Source organism: Enhydra lutris, unplaced genomic scaffold (genome assembly GCF_002288905.1).
Source record: "Enhydra lutris kenyoni isolate GAN:26980312 unplaced genomic scaffold, ASM228890v2 scaffoldscaffold11, whole genome shotgun sequence".
NCBI classification, from domain to species: domain Eukaryota; kingdom Metazoa; phylum Chordata; class Mammalia; order Carnivora; family Mustelidae; genus Enhydra; species Enhydra lutris.
In genome coordinates, this window is record NW_019154095.1 from 37,328,377 (window position 1) to 37,350,163 (window position 21,787).

At 42.5% G+C, this 21,787-nt stretch overlaps 1 protein-coding gene across 1 annotated transcript in view; it reads right to left on the minus strand.

Moving 5' to 3' along the window:
- Positions 1–9,325: 9,325 nt before the first annotated feature.
- The window catches only part of LOC111144606 (zinc finger matrin-type 4), a 369,394-nt gene continuing 356,932 nt past the window's right edge, over positions 9,326–21,787 (minus strand). Inside the window, exon 7 of the mRNA XM_022498988.1 lies at positions 9,326–9,443. Coding sequence (XP_022354696.1) covers positions 9,326–9,443 — 118 coding nt within the window. The remainder of the gene's footprint in view (positions 9,444–21,787) is intronic.

The window sequence follows — 21,787 nt, forward strand, 5'->3', positions numbered from 1 at the left end:
GAATCTGACAACTCATGGCCACCACCGCAACCGCCTAATTCAAACCACCACCATCTCTTTCCTGAATTAATAAACAGCCTCTTAAAGAAGGACCCTCACTTACTGAAATCTCTAATCCTTGCAGCAGGCTGTAGAAGATGGAATGATGTCCCCCAAAGGGATATGTCCATGTTCTAATCTCCAGAACCTGTGAATGTGATCTTACTTGGAGAAAGGGTCTTTGCAGATATAATTACGCTAAGGATCTAAAGATTAAATCATCCTGGATTATCAGTAGGGGCCCTAAAATCAGTGAGAAATGTTTTTATAAGAGGGGCATGTGGGTGGCCTGGTAAGTTAAACATCTGATTCTGGATCTCAGCTCAGACCTAGAGCTCACCATCATGAATTCAAGCCACACACTGGGCTCCATACTGGGCATGAAGCCTGTTATAAATAAATAAATAAATAAATTTCAGAGACAAACCTTGGGAGGAGAATTGGTGATGTGGAGTCTGGGCCAGAGATTGGAGTGATGCAGCCACAAGGGATGCAACGACCACTGGAATCCAGAAGAGGAGAGGAAGGAACATATCCTCTGATTTTTAGAAGAAGAACAACCCTGTCAACACAAGTACACCCTTGATTTCAGACTTCTGGTCTCAAAAACCGTGAGTGATAATTTTTCTATTGTGGTCCCAAGGTCTGTGAGAATTTGTTATGGCATCTCTAGAAAACAAACCACGGTCTAAGGAACACTTTGGGGTGTCATGCCCTTTATGTTCTACCAATATTCTCCATCCCAACCCAGAAAGTAATTTTCATCTGGCTTCCTTTTTAGGAAGTTGAGACAAAGTTCCTTTTTAAGAGAATCCAATAAGCATTATAATATCAGTGGGAGGTGCTTTCCATCCCCCGAAAAAGGCAACATCAACAGTGACACGGGTACCAGTTCCATTCTGCTACTCAAAGAGAATCACCAGGCCAACAATGGCAGGTCAGACAGTGACAAAACCAACATCAGATGGTGATGTTGGTAGAGTAAGGATGGTAAGTTGAAAAGCAAAGAACACTAGCTGTGGCAGTGCCTTACCCCGGCCAGTGGAGGGAGACAATGATGGCTCCACTCCAGCCAATCTGTGGCTGGACACTCATGTTCTTGCATGTACGTCTTGAAGATTCTCCCTCAGGCTGATGTGGACTAAGGAAGTAGGAGAACTAGGGATTTCACTTAACATTTACAAAGCTCTTTACTTTATACTATTTTATTTGAAAACAACTATTACTGAAGGAAGATGATATAAAAGTTTATTTATTTATTTATTTATTTATTTGTCTTTTGGAGTTGATTTTTTGCCTCAAACTTGTCTCAAGTTTATTTATTCAAGCCCATTCAAAGCTTTAGTTTTCAGTAGAAGCAAAGTAACCAAGTAGTTGGAGATAGATTAATCTACCATTTTGTCATTGCTGTTGTTTGGGGTCAGTTAAATATTTGATACTAAAATTGAAATATCCTAATTAAGAACATTTTTGACATTCCACAAGAAATCCTAAATACTCTACTTGTTAAAGATGATACTGACTTTCACAGTCAATGAGATAGGATGTCTATATTGTTGGCCCAATCAGAAAACTTTTCACTGTGAATTTGATTGCACAATTTTGCTGGTCAGTCTAGAGGAGAAAAATGCATTTGGAAGGAAAGAATAAAAAGCAGAAATCAATTGCAAGTCACTTACAACTCTTGAAAGAGTATATATGATCAAACTTGTTCTAAATTATTGTGCTCATTTTTAACGTCTGAACAGGGAATGAAGGGGAAAAGGGCAGGAAACTAACATTCTTCTGTGTTCTAGAATCTTAGTGGTTAGTAGACTTACTCTTCATGTAGTCACTTCATTTAATCCTCACCACAATCTATTTGGTTGCATTACTTATTCCTTGTTTTAGAGATGAAATATATTTATATATTTGTTTTTTGAAATATATATGAAATATGTATATAAAGAGGTTAAATATCTTACCCAAAGTCACCCAGTTTATAAATGACATTTTGAAATAAGCTGTCATCATGCATAACTTCCCTTCATCTTGGGGGCCGTGTGGGTATCCTATGAAATACCACAGCAAAATGTGAGTTTCTTCTGAGGAGTCCCACTTAAGGTTTCTATATAGGAAACATTTGTTCACAGACCGGGTGACCAGTCATTATTATCGAGCCAACATCAGCAGCATCTAAATCTTGAGTGACGTCCATGAGGAAGGAGTGAGAACGTGCCAGCTTCATTAACCCCATTCTTAACAGAGTTCTTCATTAACCTGCCAATAAAGTCAATAATGGAAATCTCTGTTGTTTTAGAAATGAAACCAATTGGGTTGCTTCTTCCTCCAGGACATTTTGGCCATTTATGTTCCTGGACATTTGACTCTGAATTCTGAGACTTCCTTCTCACCATTCGTACTTTAAAAAGGCTATTTTCAGAGCACCTGGATGGTGGAGTCAGTTAAGTGTCTGACTCTTGGTTTTGGCTCAGGTCTTGATCTCAAGGTCATGAGACTGAGCCGTGAATCAGGTCTTCCTGTGCCCTGCCTTCTTAAGCGCAGAGTCTGCTTAAGACTGTCTCTTCCTCTCCCTCTGATCCTCCCCTGACCCTCTCGCTCTCTCAAATAAGTAAATAATTCTTAAAAAAATAAAATAAAACGGCTCTTTTTCTGGTGCTTGCTCAGTTTACCAAGCTTTTCTCATGCATTAACTCATTCAAACCTTGTGACAAACCCGTGGCACATTGGAATATAGTCACTTTTCAGACCAGTAAACCGAGATTCACAGAATGTCAGTAATTTGCACAGAATCACACAAATAATGAAGAGTAGAGACAGGACTTGAACTCATGCCTTTTGACTTTCATGATGGTCCCCCTCCCTGGACCTATCTATCAAATGCCTTGGGCCACTGAGTAGTAGAGACACTAGAATACAGGCACAGTGTTCTCTGGGGTACCATGGGTGTTTTATTTCTTCTTCTTCTTCTTTTTTAAGATTTTTATTTATTTATTTGACAGAGAGAGAGAGATCACAAGTAGGCAGAGAGGCAGGCAGAGAGAGAGGGGAAGCAGGCTCCCTGCTGAGCAGAGAGCCCGATGCGGGGCTCGATCCCAGGACTCTGAGACCATGACCTGAGCCAAAGGCAGAGGCTTAACCCACTGAGCCACCCAGGTGCCCCCCATGGGTGTTTTCTAAGAAGAATGTTAATGAGGCACACATCTTATGGTGCCAAGTTTAGTCCCAGACCTTGCTGCTTATTCATTGCCTCACCATACTTGAGACCTCCTTTACTCAGAGCCAAATTAAATAAAACTAGCAGATCCCAATTATTTCCTATAGTTTTTCAATAGAATCCCATACTGGCTGTGAAATAGAGAAGTTCAGATCTTTTTCTTTTGACTTTTCATCAGAAGGTGTCCAGTTCCCTGGGGATCTAGAACATGTCTCATACTCCTCAGATCTGCATATCTATCCACCTTCAAACTTCCAGACTTATAACACATTTGCTCCTTTCTAAGTCTATATAGTAAGTCTGTTTTACCAGGAGGAATGAGAATCCCTGGAGAATAAGTTAAGGACTCAGTATTCCACCTCTACAACGAAAAGTAGCTTCCCTATTAAACGGCAAATTCTTCATGTCAGAGGTTGAATAGAACAGCCCTTAAAAAAGACTTCCAGCTGGTTACATTTAAGGGGCTGGAAAAAAGGCCATTCCCAGAATATCCACTGGCTCGAGGCTGTGATGTATTTTTGTTTGATACTGAATTGGAAACATTGCACTTGTTCTTTCTCCCCCATGTAATTGCGTCCTGTGGACACGAGACATACACGTGGAAGCCTGCATGGCCCCAGTGTCCTCTGCCATCAGAACCCCACCAAACTGGCTTGCTCTCCCCACCACTGCCAGGCTGGGAAGTCCTCCTGATCATGGCCCTCTGTCAGAGGAGAAAAATGCAAGACCGAAGGCTGTTTTGCTGTTTTATTTGGCCATCACAAATTCTTCCCTGATAAAGGCTGTAAGAATGGGAAAGTAGGGGCACCTGGGTGGCTCAGTCAGTTAAGCGTCTGCCCTTGGCTCAGGTCATGATCCTAGTGTCTTGGGATCGAGCCCCATATGGGGCTCCCTGCTCAGCAGGGAGTCTCCTTCTCCCTCTCCTTCTACCCCCTCCCACCATTTGTGGTCTCACTCTCCACTCTCTCAAATAAATAAATAAAATACTTAATTTAAAAAAAAAAAAAAGAATGGGAAAGAGCAGTCCCTCTGGGGCAGGGGATGTGGGTTTGACTTCCCCTCAATACCTCTTTGGGATTCGCCACTGCCGACCACCACAGCTGCACCCTCCCTTGTCTCCCTCACATGACCCTACCATCCTCCTACTAGAGCCCTTCTATTCTTTCTCCTAGTTCCCTCTTAAAAGATTCTCTCAATGTTCAGACTTTTCATCGCTGGTCATTTTTAAATCTCTTTTTCTCAAAAAAAAAAAAAAATGAAGAATAAATAGGGCTCTGTCTTCTCCCAAATATAGCTGCTTTTACTTTTTAAAAAATAGTGTCCTATTTTTTTAAAAAGACAATAAGAGTTGGAGTGTTTTGAGACACAAAGTTTTGCTGTTAATGCTACTTACTGACTCATTTGTCCATGTATATCTGACCCTTAGTTTAGAAAGTAGCTGTAATTATGTATTTATCTATGGAGATGACTCCCAAATCTGGATGTCTGACTGACCCTTTGTGTCAGCTTTAATAATTTACGTTGAACGACGTCCCTAACATTTTGAATTGTGAATCACACTTTTATCATCAACCATCACTAAGGAAACGGTCATAGTCACTTATCTTACAAGAGTTCAAAGAAACCAAGCAGCGAGCCAGTTCTAAGGCCAGAATCTGGTGATGACTGGTTTGAGTGAATCATACTCAAGAAAGAAGGTGAATCCAATCTGGAGGAGAAGGACCAAGGTTACAAACTCAAACCCATTCCAAGCTGACATCCATAGTGAAGGGGTCTGGTTCAGGTAGGAATAGAGTGCTGTATGGCAGTGGTTCTCAGGATTGGGGAGACAGCAGAATGTTAAATCAAGGTGGTAAGTCTAGGTGAAGCAGAATAAGGCAGAAATGAGATGTAACCCTGGGGAAAAGGCAACAGGAACTTGGTAAAGTGTCATTGAGGTGAACTTGATCTCAGACATGAGTTCTAGACCTGATGCAGACCTGAAATAGGAACATCAGATTCTGACTTTGGGTGAGTTGGCCACACAGAGTGGCTGTGAGAGGTGGGGTCTGTAGGAAGAGGTCAGGGGAGAGCCAGACTATGACAAAGCCTGCCCCCGGGAGAGAAAGGTCTCCTGGAGAGCTTTAAGTCTGGGTTCTCTGTGGTGCAGGAACGAGGCAGGACTGAGTCTGCAAGAGGTGGGACTTTGTGACTTTGGCCAAACAGGGCAAGGGCAGGGTACAGGTGAGCACTTACCAGTGGGAACATCACCTGCTTAAATCCCTAAAACTCCCAAATGGGCTTCCTGTGATGATAAATCCCTACTGCCATTTTCTCAGATATCTGAAAGTTCAGTTAGGTTTGAGTCTTCACCCCTCACTTCTTCATATCTAAGCTGCCATTAAGTCCTAATAATTGTTCCTCCATTTCACTATTAGTACCTTTCTCCCCCAAGATTTGCAACCATGCTGGTTAAGCTCCCGTTGTTTCAACTAACATATCATCCACTTAATAGTTTTCTTCTCTCCAGACTCTCCCACCAACCTATCTTGAATGGTACCAGATTTATTTTCTTAAAACCTAAAATTCTTTTATTTTTTTAATCATGCCATCCTCCTTTCCAATAGTCCCAAAGACTTGGCATTATCTACAGAATAAAGTCTAAATCCTTTCATTCAGCTTTCCAGCCATGCCATGACCTGGTCCTCACTCACTTTTCTCCTTTGAGCTCTCTCTCAGTCTTAACAAAGCTCTCTCCATTGAGATTAGCCTGCCCACTACAAATAATTCCTACAAATTTTCATCTTACAACTTCTGCCCATGTGGTGTGTGTCCTTTGGACAGTTTTACCAGCCTGGACACTTCCTCATTGCCGCTCTCATCAGCCTGACCTCACTTATTAAAATCCTGCTCACCTCTTCTCTGAACTTCCATTACCATCCCCACCCACAGTGACCCTTCCTAGCATTAACTGCCTATTCTTTTATTTTGGTACACCTATAGCCCCTTCTCTAGGTAGTGAACCATCCATGTTTCTCATACTGCCTCCTGGTAGCTAAGTATCATTGGGGATACTACCTTGTGATCATCAATATCTACCAGAGCACCTATCTCCAGGGAAGATGAGTAATAACTATTTTCTCAACAAATAAATGTTCTGGGTTTTTTTTTTAAATATGGATATTTACAAACTGTAATGGCTGCTATTACATTGAATACACACAAGGTAGTGATCAGTTCCATTTTTCTTACACATGGTCACATTTTGAGTTGCATTCCTTTTGGTGGGAGTGGATTTGTGTGGATCCATTTACACAATTTCATGAAGTTTCCCCTGTGACTGATAAAGTGGATTTGTGATATGGCTTCTTAAGGTCATAACTTCTCAAAAGACTTTTGTTTTTGTTTTTGGTTTTGGTTTTTTTTTTTTTTTTTTTTTTTTGCTTCTTTAGAGCTAACTAAACATAATGGGCTTCGAACCCACAACTTCGGCTTCTGTAACAGAACAGTTTAACCATCAGAGGCATATGGGCCCTGGTCTATTTCAGTTTGGTTCAGCTATTTTCCATATAAATTAGCCTGATTCATATAAATGAGTCCATGAGTCCATGAGTACACTCGATATAGGCAGACACCCCATTTCTCCTTCTATTCCATCCCTAGTGAGCAAAGGGAAAGATTCAATATAAAAAAATGATTTTAACTTTTCCATGGAAATTTATGGGCAAAGGGAGATCAGAATGGGAAACAAATAAGGGAGATACAACACCCAGAGTAATGACTTCATCGTCCTCATACAAATAAATCAACTATAAAATCCCTCCTGACTTGGATATTGGTCAAGTTACTCCCACGCTGGCTTGTGGATATATTTCTCTGGATTAATTTCCTTTCCAGTTGGGTCTTAAATAATATGTTTCTGATCCTTAAAGCTCAGGAGAGAAATAACTCATTGTAAAAGAAAAAAAAAATCACATGTGATAAAAAAATATATATATACATTGCCAGAAAATTCAACAGCAAAATGCTTCCTGAGTAGCCCTGGGGAAGCCACGCTGTGCAGAGAAATGGAAAACTCCTGTGAGGGGAAGCCAAAATAGTGAAGGTGCCGTTGGAGGGACTGAGAGGCACATGGTGGGACTTCCCAGAAGGACGGGCTCCAACCTCGATGTAGGAGAACTGCTAAATATCTCAAGTTGCGTTTCTTGTCCCCTTGGTAGGATGGAATCTGGGAGTCTATATTAAACTATTTTTTTAATTAAAAAAAAAAAACCAATATCCTCTGCTCACCTGAATTTGAGAACTGAGATTCCTTTCCACTACACAATGAGATGGAAAATCAGAAGAGTCTCACAATGATTTTAAAATGGAAATGAATCTGGACGAAAAGTTATATAATACAGAAATCAAAGGTAGGATAGAGAAAAATAACTTTAAGACTGAAAATTCTCAAATGTGATTTGCAAACAAGCCAAGAGCTGAGGGCAGAGGCTGACTCTGTTCTGGGATTTTTAGATTTCTTCATTTGTTTAGTATAATCCAATTTTGCCCAGTTACTGGGGTTCACCCCTTGTTTTTTTTACTCTGGTGTCAAGCAGAGTTATGCAGTCAAGAGGCTCCTAGGGGGCAGCAAAGAGACCCAGATTGCATGAGATGCTCTAGCAGAAGGGCCATCAACAAGAGGATGGGCGGGGGGTGGGGGGGAGCTTCATTGCCCTCATCAATGAATGAGAGACTTGAGTTAATTCACTCTCAAGCAGCTGTACATCAAGGCACAGGCCACCTCAGTGAGAGGAGTATTTCATCACTGGCATTAGAATTACTCGTGCCTGGATAATAAAAAGCAGCCTGACTTAATCCTTTTTTATTGTTTGCAACTTCTTTCCAGATAATGCATGCCCTTATCGCCCCTCTGCTCCTCTTGATCCATCCCTGCCCAAAAGCCTTTTTCAATTCCCGAAGTCTAGGACTCTTCTTTTCCTCATCAACATTTAACGGTATCTTCTGCTTCTCTACCAGCATTTTCCTGCTGGACTGGGAGAGAGAGAGCAAACCAGGATTGTGTAGGTTACCAGCAGACATGATCTTGCAGATTGGCAGGGGAGGAGGCATGCTTTAGCCTGCCAAATGGCGAGTGTTATTGAAAGATGTAAAATACTCCATGACTTTGATAATGTGGAGAAATGGCGTGACATGAGCTCTAACTGCCAGCCAAACAGAAGTGACAGCTGATCCATTAGGCCTTCTTAGTTTCCAGGCATGAAGGTTCTTGTTGGTCCCCTGTGGCTTATTCAGAATCTGGCCTCAAGTATTAATTTGCAACCTGCTAAGAGAACAGTGAACTTGGATAAATACAGATAAATACAAATCAACACATTTTAAAATGCTCTTTTCCTTGTTTTGTTGATTTTTCTCCAATGGGTTTAGTATTCCCGAAGAGCTCTAAAGTTGCTTCTTGCATTCCTAATGCATGATTTTTACCAGCTCTGCCAACCTGGAAAAGCCCTAAGTGTGCAGAGGCAGCAACACTGAAGTTTTAGATGTCGAGGGGCCAGAGAACAGGGAGCAAAGTGGCCCAAGGGCAGAAACCTCAGAAGCGAACAGTCTCGTGTCAATTACCACCCCACTCCCCTTTTCTCTGGCCTGCCCCAGACCCCAGCGATGACATGGGCTCAATGTTCATTGTTAAACCCATTCCCAATACCTAATTGCCCATCTACCTCTTCTTTTCTGTTTTCTTTTTCATCTTTTGGGTATGTCCACATTTTTTGGTTTTGGGTTCTCATTTGCCTTCCAGGTTATTCTTTTTTTTCTTTTAGAGAAAGATGGAGAGGGAGAAGGAAAGAACCTTAAGCAGATTCCCTGCCCAGCAGATTGTGCCCTGACACAGGGAGCAATCTCACAACTCTGAGATCATGACCTGAGCTGAAATCAAGAGTCAGATGCAAAACAGACTGAGCCACCCAGGCACGGCCTTCCAGGTAATTCTTAACTCATTTATCTTTCGTCTATCTCAAAGTCCTTACTTTTTAAATTTTTTTTTTCTCAACCCTGATGCCATCTTTCTTTCAGTCCCTTACTATCTCAGAGTCATTGCAGGTTCTCAAAGACCTGAGACACCAGTGACCTCAGAGCCCATGACAAATACTTACGCATTACAGTGGGGCCATCATTGCTGAGCCTGTGATGCCAGGAGCTGACACAGAACCTGGAGGATGAAGGATGAGGGAGGAATAAAGGATAAAGAAGGAGGGAAGATGAAGGAAACACTTCAGAACACGGTACCTCCTTTTATCCTAGGAAAGAAGCTGGGCCTAAGATGGGGGCTGGGGGTACTGGGAGATTCTGAGGGGTTAGGAGGCAAGAGAATTATAAAGATCCCAGGTTAGTGTGGTGTGGAGAACAAACAGATCTTTGGGGAAAGTCTTTACAGGCAAAGAATCTGTAACAAAGATAGCATTCATATTCCATTCATGTTTTTATTGAGCTTATAGGATGTGCTAGGCACCACACAGGCACAGGGTTGAACACAATGGGCAAGGCTCCTAGTCTCATGGAGCTCACACTCTAGTACAGAAGACAGACAATTCAACAAGCCATTGACTGCAAGCGTGACACATATCACAAAACCGAAGTTACAAAAAGCGGTTGGAGCATCTCAATTTGGAAGAACATTTTGACCTTGTTAGGAAATGAGGAAAAAATCCCTAGATGGTCCTTCCAGGGAAAGCATGGGGTAGAGTAACAAAAGGGTCTGAATTCCACCAATGCGCACATTCCACCGCTGCGAGAGTCCAGGTTTCCCCACTGGACAGTGGCCCTGGCTGGATTAGCCTCTGTGCAGATCCAGGTGCTACTCCCATGGTGTGCAACTTCTGGAACTTCCACTTGACTGCCTCTGTCTGTCCCCACATCTTCCCTTTCACCTGTGTCTCATTCAAGCTAGACCAGTGCCACCTCTCACAATATTATCTCAAGGGCAGAGGCTGCAGGGAACCCACTGCCTACAAACTCATTTTTAAAAATCAATATAAGCTCTGTTTGCATTACATTGTTTCAAACTCAGTGTTCCATTAATCTACAGCCAATGATTAAGGAAGGACGGAACCAGGGTACTACTGCTGATCTGATCGGATCCCTTTGCAGAATCACAGAATGCCAAAGCCTAAGGGGTCTCTGGGGACAATTTAGTCCCATGGCTCTCACCTGGAGTGGGGAGTTTGTATCCGAATGCCTGGCAAAGCTTTTGCAAAGTTTACATCCTGCCTATACCCTCCTCCAATCCCGATACACTTGGGTTAGAACGAGGGAAGGAGGTTGGCAGTCTGTTTAGAACATGACCTCAGATAGTCCCAGTGTCTCAGATAGTCCCCTCCACCCCTCCCCATGCCCTCGCTGATCTAATCCAGTTCCTCCTTTTGCAGACTGTCTGGGACTAGAGAGGTTAAGCGACTGTGTCGCACTTCATTGAGCAGTAAAGCTGGGAGTGGAACATAGCTCATAATATTTTTATTGTTTTTCCATGCTTTGGGATCTAAAGGCAGGACTAGCTTTGAGGCTCTTTCCAGGCTTAATTGGCAGCTGGCATTTCTAGTGACAGCAGTGAACACAGAGAGTGTTCCAGATCTCTGCGATGGGCTGGGCCCAGGGACAGGAAGCAAACACCCGTCATATGCTGGTCTGTCTCAGTGCTGCTGAAGCCGTGGGTCTTTGCAGCTAGAGTAGAGGGACCCGCCACCCCTAATACATTTACTAGGTAGCCTTTTACAGAAACAGGTTTGCTGGTTCCTGATAGAGAGAAAAGAGAGATAGAGAAAAGTCATGATGGGAGGAGGATTTGTCTTCCTCCCCCTGAGGCTGGGGTGTAATGAGGGTCTCTTTAGTAGGACCCTCAGGTCCCGGTCCGTGTGTCTTCTTTCATGTCACCAATATCAACCTCTGCTCTGCATGTTCTTCCCAACTGACAAGAGCTGGTGATGTCAGTTTTTACACTGAAACAACAGAGAAGAAGACTGCCCTTACGCGGACAGTGACACAGGCATTAGGCGCTCAGTCTCTCTGTCAGGAAACAGCCCTACCCGTGCATGCAGGCCAGTGGACTGGGGCATTTTGAATATATTCTGGTTTTCCGTAGAAAACAGGAGGATAAGCATGCACATGGGCAAGTGACTAGTTAATTAAGCCCATCTTATCTCCAGCTCTGACCTTCTCACCAATCCTCAAGTCCCTGATCACCCACACATCTCTCAGTAAACTGGTGAGCACAGGACTGGGAAAAAGAAAATGCACTTGGATACTGACTCTCTATGCATCCTTGAAAATGAGGAACTGCCATTATAATTGGTATTCTTTGTCGAATGACCCCTTAAGCTCATTATCTCATAAGAAACCTATAAGGCTAGTATCATTAATCTCATTTTAAAGAAAACTGAGCCTGAGAGTCATTTAATCTACTTCCTCAGATCACCTTCCACTACCTTCCTAACAAATGATGCGATCCAGTTTATTCAGTTCCAAGAACTGTGCTTTTTTATGATATTAAAAAGAAAAAAAAAGGGCACCTGGGTGGCTCAGTGGGTTATGCCACTGCCTTCGGCTCAGGTCATGATCTCAGGGTCCTGGGATCGAGTCCCACATCGGGCTCTGCTCAGCGGGGAGCCTGCTTCCCTCTCTCTCTCTCTGCCTGCCTCTTTGTCTGCTTGTGATCTCTCTCTGTCAAATAAATAAATAAAAAAAAATCTTTAAAAAAAAAAAAAAGAAAAGAAAAAAAAATACTTGTTTCCTTTCTGCTCCTCTGTTTCCTTATCTGTGAAATATGATTATGGTACATTCACTTCAAGACTCTGTCAGCAAAATAAATTTTGTTGATCCTGAAATCCTTAGAAGTTCTATTGGGCCACTTAGTAAGGCATGAAGATACGCCTTTTCTACAGTCTGAGAGAATCCACCGAGATCCTGGGAGCTCCAGGGAAAGGGCAGCGAATTTGCCGGATACCACTGCCTTCATGGAATTTTGTCTAGTCTATTCTGGCTCCCTCTCTATATGGCATGCTAGGATTTCTGATAATTCTTCTGGACAAATAGAGTAGAAAGAAGTTTTATTTGAAAGTCAGTAAAAACATTCATAAAAGAAGAGATTATTCCAAAATTGTACCTTCATTCTTACTAAAAGAATATATTCGATGCTGTATATTTTCTGAGCTTCCAATTAGGTATTACGCCAGCGGAGACGTGTATCCTGCAGGGAGCACAGAGAGCTGGAGACAAGGGAGGGAAGGGCAGAGAAGAAATGAAAAGAGAGCACAGATGCTGGCTCCCAGGGAGGGAGAGGGTCCCAGAAACCAAGGCTGCATAGGCACTCTCAAGTGAAGACAATCTCGATTCCAACAGGCGTTTGACCTTTCCCTACCTTTCCACTGGAACAATCTTTAAAATAAAAAAGCAACTTAAATTACACTCTCTGTGGAGAGAGGAACATTGGTGAATGGTCTTGTCATTCTTGTGAAAAACATAGGTAAAGCTTTGGGGTACAACAACGGACCACGTAGACACAGAGGAAACTTCCACTATTCCCGCCGTCTGTCCCTTCTTAAGATGCAAGGGGTCTTGGTCAGCCAGAAGGCCAACAGCTAGACCTCTATTAGAAGCAACTGTTCTTCAGTGGCCGGGGTCTTTTCCCTCCTTTGTACCCACTCACCCATAAACGCATGCTGCAACACTCTCTCCCTGGGAATCAGTCTCAATGAGCATTATTTTCTTCTGGGAATCAAATTCCCAGTAATGGCCAACATGAGAAGTGGATAAAGGGGAACATTTCCCATCTGGGAACAGTAAGAATGTAATAAAGGGGGTGGAGAGAGAAAGAACATGGGAATGATCTGTACAGTCAGGGAAGTATGCACAGATGCACTTTACTCTCTAGCACCACAGTCAAACAGAACTTTCTGCAGGGACAGAAATGTTCTCCGTCTGCATTTAGTGCCTATCAAACACTTGAAATGTTGCTAGCGCACATGAGGACCCACATTTTAAAGTTTATTTAATTTTAATTTATGTATAGCTGCATGTGCCGAGTGGCTTCTGCATTAAACAGGGGAGGTCTAAAGGATACACATTAGGGCGCCTGAGTGGCTCAGGGGTTAAGCCTCTGCCTTCAGCTTGGGTCATGATCTCAGGGTCCTGAGATCGAGCCCTGCATCGGGCTCTCTGCTCGGTGGGGATCCTGCTTCCTTCTCTCTCTCTGCCTGCCTTTCTGCCTGCTTGTGATCTCTCTCTGCCAAATAAATAAAATCTTTAAAAGAAAATAAAGGATACATGTTAGACAAATAAGTTCTAAGCACCAGAAATCAGCCAAGCCTTCTAAACTTCAACATATCCTTCTGCTTGAGATCTAACATGCAAAATCAAACAGGTTAAAAACCAGGGAGCTAGGAAATTCCATTCTTTCTGAGGGCAAACCACAGACCCTCATATCTCTTGCCTTGTTTAAGGGTGAATAGCAATAAAAAGAAAACAAACATGAGACCCAAGCATGTATTTTGAGACATAAAAGCACAAACACATATTTTTCATCATGTAGTGCAGGAAACAAAAATATATTCTGAAAGTATTGCTTAATGTGCTTAAACTCCCAATAATACTCAAGAATAGGAGTGCTCTATAAAAGGGACTGTTGAAAGGTTAGCTGTTGAGACAACAAGTTGAGACCAAAAAAAAGGTAGCTGAAAATCAGGAAAAGATAAAAAAAGTCATGAGGTGAAAAAGGGAAGATTATAGACATTTAAATTGCAGTCATAAGACTGCAATCTGCATGAGAAGTCCCAAAATACATAATATTGTAAAAAATCAAAGGAGGAAATCTGGAGGACACGGTTTCAAAGCTCCATTATGAGTGTAGATTAAAAAAAAAATGCAAAGAGACGCAAAAAAACTGAATTTGAGATGAGTAAATGGAACAGAAACCACAATCAAATACATAATCAGATGAAAACATTCATAAATATGAAGACAGACCCAAAGCGCAGATTGAAAGAATTGCTGAAAGTTGGCAAAACGGGTGAAAAGAAATGAAGAGCTAACATACCATGTTTTCTTTTTTCTTAATTAATTTATTTACTTTACAGAGGGAATGGGTGAGAGTGTGAGTTGTGAGGGAGAGGGGCAGAAAGAGCAGGAGAATCTCAAGTGGCCTCTGCTGAGTGTGGAGACCTACCCGGGGCCTGATCCCACGACCCCGAGATCACAATCTGAGCTGAAACCAAGAGCTGGATGCCTAACCCCCTGAGCCACCCAGGTGGCTCTTTTAATTCTTTTTTTTTTTTTTAAAGATTTATTTGAAGAGCCATACATACCTCTAATAAAATGTTTATATTTCAAAAGTTAATAAAAAAGTAAAAGAGCGTTCAAGTATACTACTCTTCCCCCAAACCCAAAAGAAAAGTGGACGACATACAAAAGAATGACGCAGCTAATATTTCTGTCCAGTTCTGTAACATCATTCTTGGTAGTCAACTGTGTGTTTGCATATTCGAGCTCCAGATCTTTCAGTCATCCTCAGTCTTTTCCCAGATATACAGAACAGAATCATTTTTAAAATAAGAAAAAAATACTTTTAAAGTGATAATGTAATAAGGAAATTAAAAATGCTAATATGTTGAAGGGGTATTTTTTTTTTCTCAACAGGCAGAATTTCATCGATAATATTAGGGTTTTTTCCATGTTAAAATATGGATGGGGCTGCCTCTCCAGCCATTCTTTCACAGACTGTTCAAGATGATTCCATTTCGAATTCTTCATAAAACTACATTTTGAACAATATTCAGAAATTAGTCTAAACTGGGCTGTAATTTTTCATAGTTATATCTTTTATGACTGCTAAAACTGTTAAACTTTTATGTGTCATGATAAAACTAGATCAGAAGATTCTTAAGGTTGAACTTCCCTTGTTAATCTTGCTCAGAGTCCACACAGGGCTTCGTGCTTAGTAGGAACTTAACGATAATTTTAACATGCCTTTGTAATCTGCATTTTCAAAGTAACAATTCATTGCAGTACACTGAATTGTGTCTGTTTTCAAATATCTTTTTCCCTGAAAATTCCAAATTTGACACTTCAGATACTTTCATCTCCCAGACAGTGGTGACCTTCTCTCAGCCCTGCTTCAAGCAATCTCCATGATTTGCCCATTCTCCTTCATCCCATAGACCTTCCCTCCCGAACTTCAGATCACAGGAGTGAGCAGAGCCAGGCCTGGTGTCCCTGGGGAGTGGAGGGAGGGATACCTCCCTCCACCTCCCCAATCTCCCCCTCTCCAGTACTTTGGGACTTTTTTCTCAGTCCTGAAATCCAGAAAGTTCAGTTGATTTGAATTAGATTTCTACTGCTTGCCACTGAAAGAGACCTGACTAATTATATACATAAATAAAACTGGGGTAAAAAAAAAAAAAGTGTACATAAATTTAGATTTAGATTTGTAGGCTTTTTTTGGTTAGAAAGAGGTGCTTATTGTTACAATTTAATTTACTGTCTGTTCTCCTAGGCAGCGAACACCATGCTTCCACACTGGTTTAAAACTGTCTGTTTCTACATGTACCTCTCTGGGTAATCCATTTCTGTATAGCAAATGATTCTCATTCCAAGTGGCTTAAAATAATCATTTTATTTGATCTCACCATATACTGGGTCAGGATTTGAGGCAGGACTTGCCGAGTGAGTTCTCAGCTCACTCAGAATGGGGGCAGCTGGAAGTGTTCAACCAGCAGCGGGGCTGGTCTGGCAAGTGCAAACAGTCACTCAGACGTCTGCTCTTGGTAAGGATGACTAGGCTCATCTGGGCACCTCTTCGGCCCCGTACAGCTCCACGGTCTCCCATGCCCCCCTCAACCCCGATCAGACTTCATATACAACGGCCTCCAGGGTTCCAAGAGAAAGGACCTGGCAACTGGCAGTCTGTAGGGCCTGAACCCACAACTGGCATGCTATGGCACCTGCTATTAATGGGTGAAGCCAGCCCAGACTCAGAAAGGGGGACTGTGTCAAAGAATTGGTGGCCTCTTTTATCATCTGTGTCTAGTATTCTCTGAGCATGCTGAGAGCAAAACATGTGCTTTACTGATCTTTGTGTCCCTGGATCAAAAACCAGCCAGAAAATACGAGTAAGAAAGGTAAAGAAGTGCAGTCAGAAGCTGGACCCTTGGAAACATCCTTAGTAGCTACACTAGCTTTGGACTGTCCCCCTCTCAGCTTCCTGATACATGAAAAGACAAACAAACAAAAAAACTCCCACAATCATGTCTTTAAACTATTGTTAATGAAAGATCAGACTGGACTTAAGCTTCCTCATCTGTATCAGATCTTAGAACACAATTGAACAATGTTCACAGTAGGGTTTTCTTGAAGGGGGCAAAGAGGCCCAAACAATTTTTACCTAAACCATGCTGATTTCTTAATTTCATGTTAGGGAAAATTAATTTTTTATATCAGAAATTAAAGAAATATACTTTTGAGTATAGGATTAGAAAACCATAAAGGTAACCATTACAAAGTTTAAATTTTATTTAAATTGCAAATAACTAGAGGAAAAGAAAGGAAATACAGCACATATAACCCAGAGAATACAAAGGAAACAGAGAAACACAAAACAAAATGACCTAAAATTAAATATTCTGGGACTGCCAAAGTGTATAATGGTTTAATTCTTCTGGTAAAAGACAAGAACTTTCAGTAAAAATTAAAAAAAAAAAAAAGAACTAAACCCCATAGTAATACACTTTTTATAAGAGATACAACTAAAATAAAATGACACAGAAGACTAAAAAGCTGGGGGAGTGGGTTGGGGTGGGGGAGCACAGTCAGATAAAATTAAAAGAAAAAAGAGTGGGACAATCTTAACAATGGAAAATATAGTCTAACATGTTAACCAAGATAAGAAAGGTTAGTTGATAATGTTAGCAATGTTAGAAATACAATACGATATGATATCATATGATATTATAGCATAACATAATATCGATGACACTTCTCTGCCAAATCATTTTGAGATGCTTTTGGTAAGAATATAGGGCTAAGCACATTTACAAGTATTGACTTATTGAATTCTTACAACTGTACTTTACAATAGGTATCACTATACCTGAGTTACAGATGTGGAAATCAGCGATCCTGGCTTAGAGGACAAGATGAAGGTGAAGCTTTGGAGGTGCAAATGGAAACACACAGACACACACCCCTCCCTGGGCAGAGCTGTGGTCATGCTTTGAATTCTGCCCAAAACAAAGGAACCTGCAGGAATAAAGCCAGCAGCAGGCTTTCAATCCCGCGGCTATGTTAGGGAGAGTGAACCCTCATTTGAAACGGCATCCAGAAGCCCTGCAGGGGGCGCGCTCGTGCAGGTGGCCCTCGTGCAGGCTGTACACCCCGCAGGAGGGAAGGAAGGAAACAGTGCTTTTGACAAGGGAGGACATTCTTCACATAGGTTTTATGTCCTGCTTTTAAGAAAAAGAAGGAAAGAGTCCTCTCTGCCCCAGCAACAGCGCAGTAAACATCACTTGCAGGGAATGAGAAGCCGCCATAATCTCGAACTTTTGTTCTTCCCCAGTGAACTTCTGTTCAAATCAATCCTCCCCAGTTTCCTCCTAAAACCTAATAAAAGTTGACCTTCCCTTTGTCTTTGTGGTCTTGCCTATGGTTTGCCATAGTTTGCTTGTCTCAAATTGCAATTTCCCTGCTCTTTCTGAATTAACTCATTTTGCTCATAAAGTTAATGGGTGTTTTATTTTTAAGGTTGAGAGGAGCATTCCCTCTCTTCCTCCAGACTCCAGGGTGGGAAAGATAACAGAGATACCCAGGCTGTGGGAAAGACCCCAGGACCTAGGGTGTGGGTGGGAGGAAGGGGTCTCCACGTGCCCACAAGAGGAGAGCTCAGGCAGAGAAGGGGTGGTTGGAAGGAAGGCTGTCCTGACCTTGCTGCAGACAGGGTTGGGTTTTGCTCATGAGAAAAATCCCCCAGGTTCTTAGATTGGCTGAGGACTGAAAGCATTCAGGCTGCATCCTAGTACCAGTTGCTGGTACCCTGCCCCTAGATAGGGCAGTTTGAAACAGCTTTGCTCACTCTTTAAACAGCTAAGAAATAGCTCAGGGCCTATTTTTGACTTGGTACAACTCAGCTACTGAAGTTCTTCTGCTTACAAACCATTAAATAATAACATTCAGAGGAGAAAGCAGGACTACACACCGGAGCAAAAAAACCATCAGTTATGGCTACCACCAAAAGGTGCAGCCTTACGCTTATACACTCCAGCCTGGTCATTGTCTTGGTTGGCTGGTGGGTTCAGTTGTGTTTGGACCTTGCATTGAAGTGTTTAACAAACATCATTAAGCACAACAGGTGCAAAAAATAACCAGAAGAATTGTTGAAAGAACCAATAGGAAGAGACGTTTGATTCAGATGGAGGGAGAAAGTAAAGAGGATGCATGAAAAAATTAAAAGTGGATTTTTAAAAATGAAAAATAGCGCATGTGCTTTTGCTTATGGAAATGAGCCATTGATTGGGGCTTTTGCAAGGATTCTACAAGACAGGACCAATCGGGCAACTGCAAAGTATATTGTGCAACAGCGACAACCAGGAAAGTGGTGAAAAAGGGACCACAGTGGGTATCCTTTGGTGGGCTCAGATGGGTGGGGGACGTCATGGGACGTGCTATGGAAGCATGGCCCACGTGAGCCACAGCAGCACAGTGTTTGAAGGCAAATGTGAACTAAACAGCTCACCTGCCACACGTGGGGATCATCAACACATTCACAGGGTGCTTCAGACTGCTGTATTCTAGGAAGAGGCACGGGCTATGATGTGTCCATAAGCAAGGAAAAGAAGTCTCCGTTGATGTCAAATCTGTAAAAGGTGCCTTCTGTTTCCCTTCTGTTGCAACGATACCCTGGACTACAGTTTACACTTTCTCATCATTGGTTAGGGATTACAAACCTTTCAGAGCTTCATAAGTTCTTTCAGGTTTCTCTTTGGGGCTTGGTTTCCCAGGTCTCAATCCTCAGGGGAACATAAAGCATTTTCAGGGCTTGACTTGTCCCAGAGGCTGAGGCCGTGAACCTGAGGCCTTCGCTGACCTTACCCAAGCTCTGGTACGGAAAGCGTCCAGCACCGTAGTTCGCAGAGTGAGTACACCACCGAGGTTCTAGCCCTATTCTGCCACTAGTCTGCTGGGACTTTGGACAAGTCATCTCTCTTGTCTTGGCCTCATTTTACTCAGCCCAAGAGTCCCAACTGTAACCATTCCAAGAAGTCTACAGTTGGAAGGGAGCAGGAATGTCCTAAGGACCTGGTCTTAAAGAAGGATGCTGCAACCCATGTCTGCCAACAAGCCTCCCTTCTCTCTAATTTATTTTTAAGAGACTCTGACCAAGTTCAGTGGGCACATGGTAGGTATGGTCATGTTAATTACTTCTCGCTATCTATCAGCTGCTTCCATGTCTGATGGCAATCATGTTTCTAAGACCACAATTACTCCACCAACTAATGGATGAAAAAAACTGGTTTCCTGCCTTCAGCCTCTCATAGAAGTCATTTTGCTTACTTTTAGAGGAGGATTAATAAGGCCTATCTAATTTTCTTTTGCCAAAGTTACTATATTTTATAGACTTTCTTCATTGGAAGACCACATAGATGAGCTATAGCTTTCTGTAAATGTGTGAAGAACTAATTCATTGTTCCACTGCATGGACTGATTTGATTTCATCTCTTTTTTTTCCAAAATTTGGGGAAAGTTTTTCAAAAGGAAAAAAGGTAGCTCTTCCAAAACAATGGTTAAAGTTTTAAGATACGACTCATATCAATGCCTTAAATTGGCCTGGAATATTTTCACAAATATTTCACTCTGGAAAAAACTAACAGGATAAGTTATTTTTGGGGAATACATTGGTCTTTCATCAAGTAGAAAGCACTTCATTTATGTATTTGAGAGCTTCACATTACTCCTCTCCAGTTCTGTTGATCTCTCAGTACAATAAGCAGTTACACTATCTGCATGAATAAATTCAAATATTAATTATGTGATTAGCAATTGCATTTCTTTTTTTTAGCAGTTGCATTTCTAATTAGAAAATTAAGTTTGTGACCATCAAACACAGCTTCCTATTTAACCTGTGAGAATGTTTCTCTCTCTCTTCTTTTTTAAAAGATCTTACTTATTTGTCAGAAAGATAGAAAGACAGACAGAGAGAGAGTGAGCACAAGCAGGGGGAACAGCAGGCAGAGGGAGAAGCAGGTTCCCTGTTGAGCAAGGAGTCCTATGTGGGAATCGATCTCAGAACCCTGGGATCATGACCTGAGCTGAAGGCAGACGTTTAATGGACTAAGCCACTCTGGCGTCCCTGTGAGAATGTTTCTGTACTATATTTTTAGCTTCTGAAGTACATAAAAATAAGAACAACAATACCATGGAATGTTACCTACAAACCAGACCTATCTTTTGAGCATCAACAAAAGAGCCTAAGTTAGCACCTATGCGCAGCTGCTATCCAGCTGTTCCTCTCCGCTACTCTTAATTCCTCATGGTCCTCCGTGCCAGGGCGCTGTTTATCAGCAGCTCTCCATCCACTGAGGCAAAACTTGCAGCACCCGTGTCATCCCCATGTCTTGGCTTCTGAGCACCTTGGCTAACCTGACCATCCGGTCAGCAATGACCTGGAAAAGAAATCTACCATCGACCCCATTGTACACCGTTACAAGCAGAGACCCTCCAACTCCTGGAGGGGGGCCAAAATTCTGCAGAAATAGGAAGAGAGATCTGAAATAAAGTTGGGTCCATCCAACTATTTGGTAGAACGTTTTGGATGTTTTGGGAACTGGTTCCATTTTCGGAGCTCCTGCTCTAGGCCCTGCTCACTTTGTCTCCGTGGTGCTGCTCCTCAGTGTCCCCATGAGATTCTGGGCTTCCTTCGGTTCCCTGCCTACCTGCTCTGCATCGCCCCCATGCCTGTGTGCTCTCTCAGCACTCACCCCTGCTCAGCTCCTGCTCAGACTTTGGCCGGCGGGTTGTAGCCTCCTATTCCCTGTAGCCAACACCGGATTCACATAACCTGGGTCCCCTGTTTGGAGCACCAGCTGAGGAGCCACGACCAACCCCAGACAGGACACCTGTTACCCAGCTCTTGAGGTTGGTTGGTTTGTTTAAATTCAGAGAGCAGGATGGCAGTCCCCCTCTTTCCAGCCTCTCCCTGGCAACTTTGGCTCCGCTGCTTGGCCTTTGTCACACACCCATGTTCAGACCGTGCCCTCTCACTGGCTAGGAACGCTTTTCTAAATGACACCTGAGTTTTCCAAAGTCGTCTGGAAATATCATAATGGCTTTTCAAGCATTTCTGCCTGTGACAAGCCCTTGCCATCTGGTCATTCTCCCCAGTCTCTGCCCAGATTCAGCTGCTTCCTTGTCCCTGCTGAGAGGTGATGCTGAGGTCCCTGGGGCTTCACTTGGGAAGGAACCCGAGATGTGATGACGCCTCATGCCCAGGCAAGGACACAGTGCCATAGGTTTCCACCG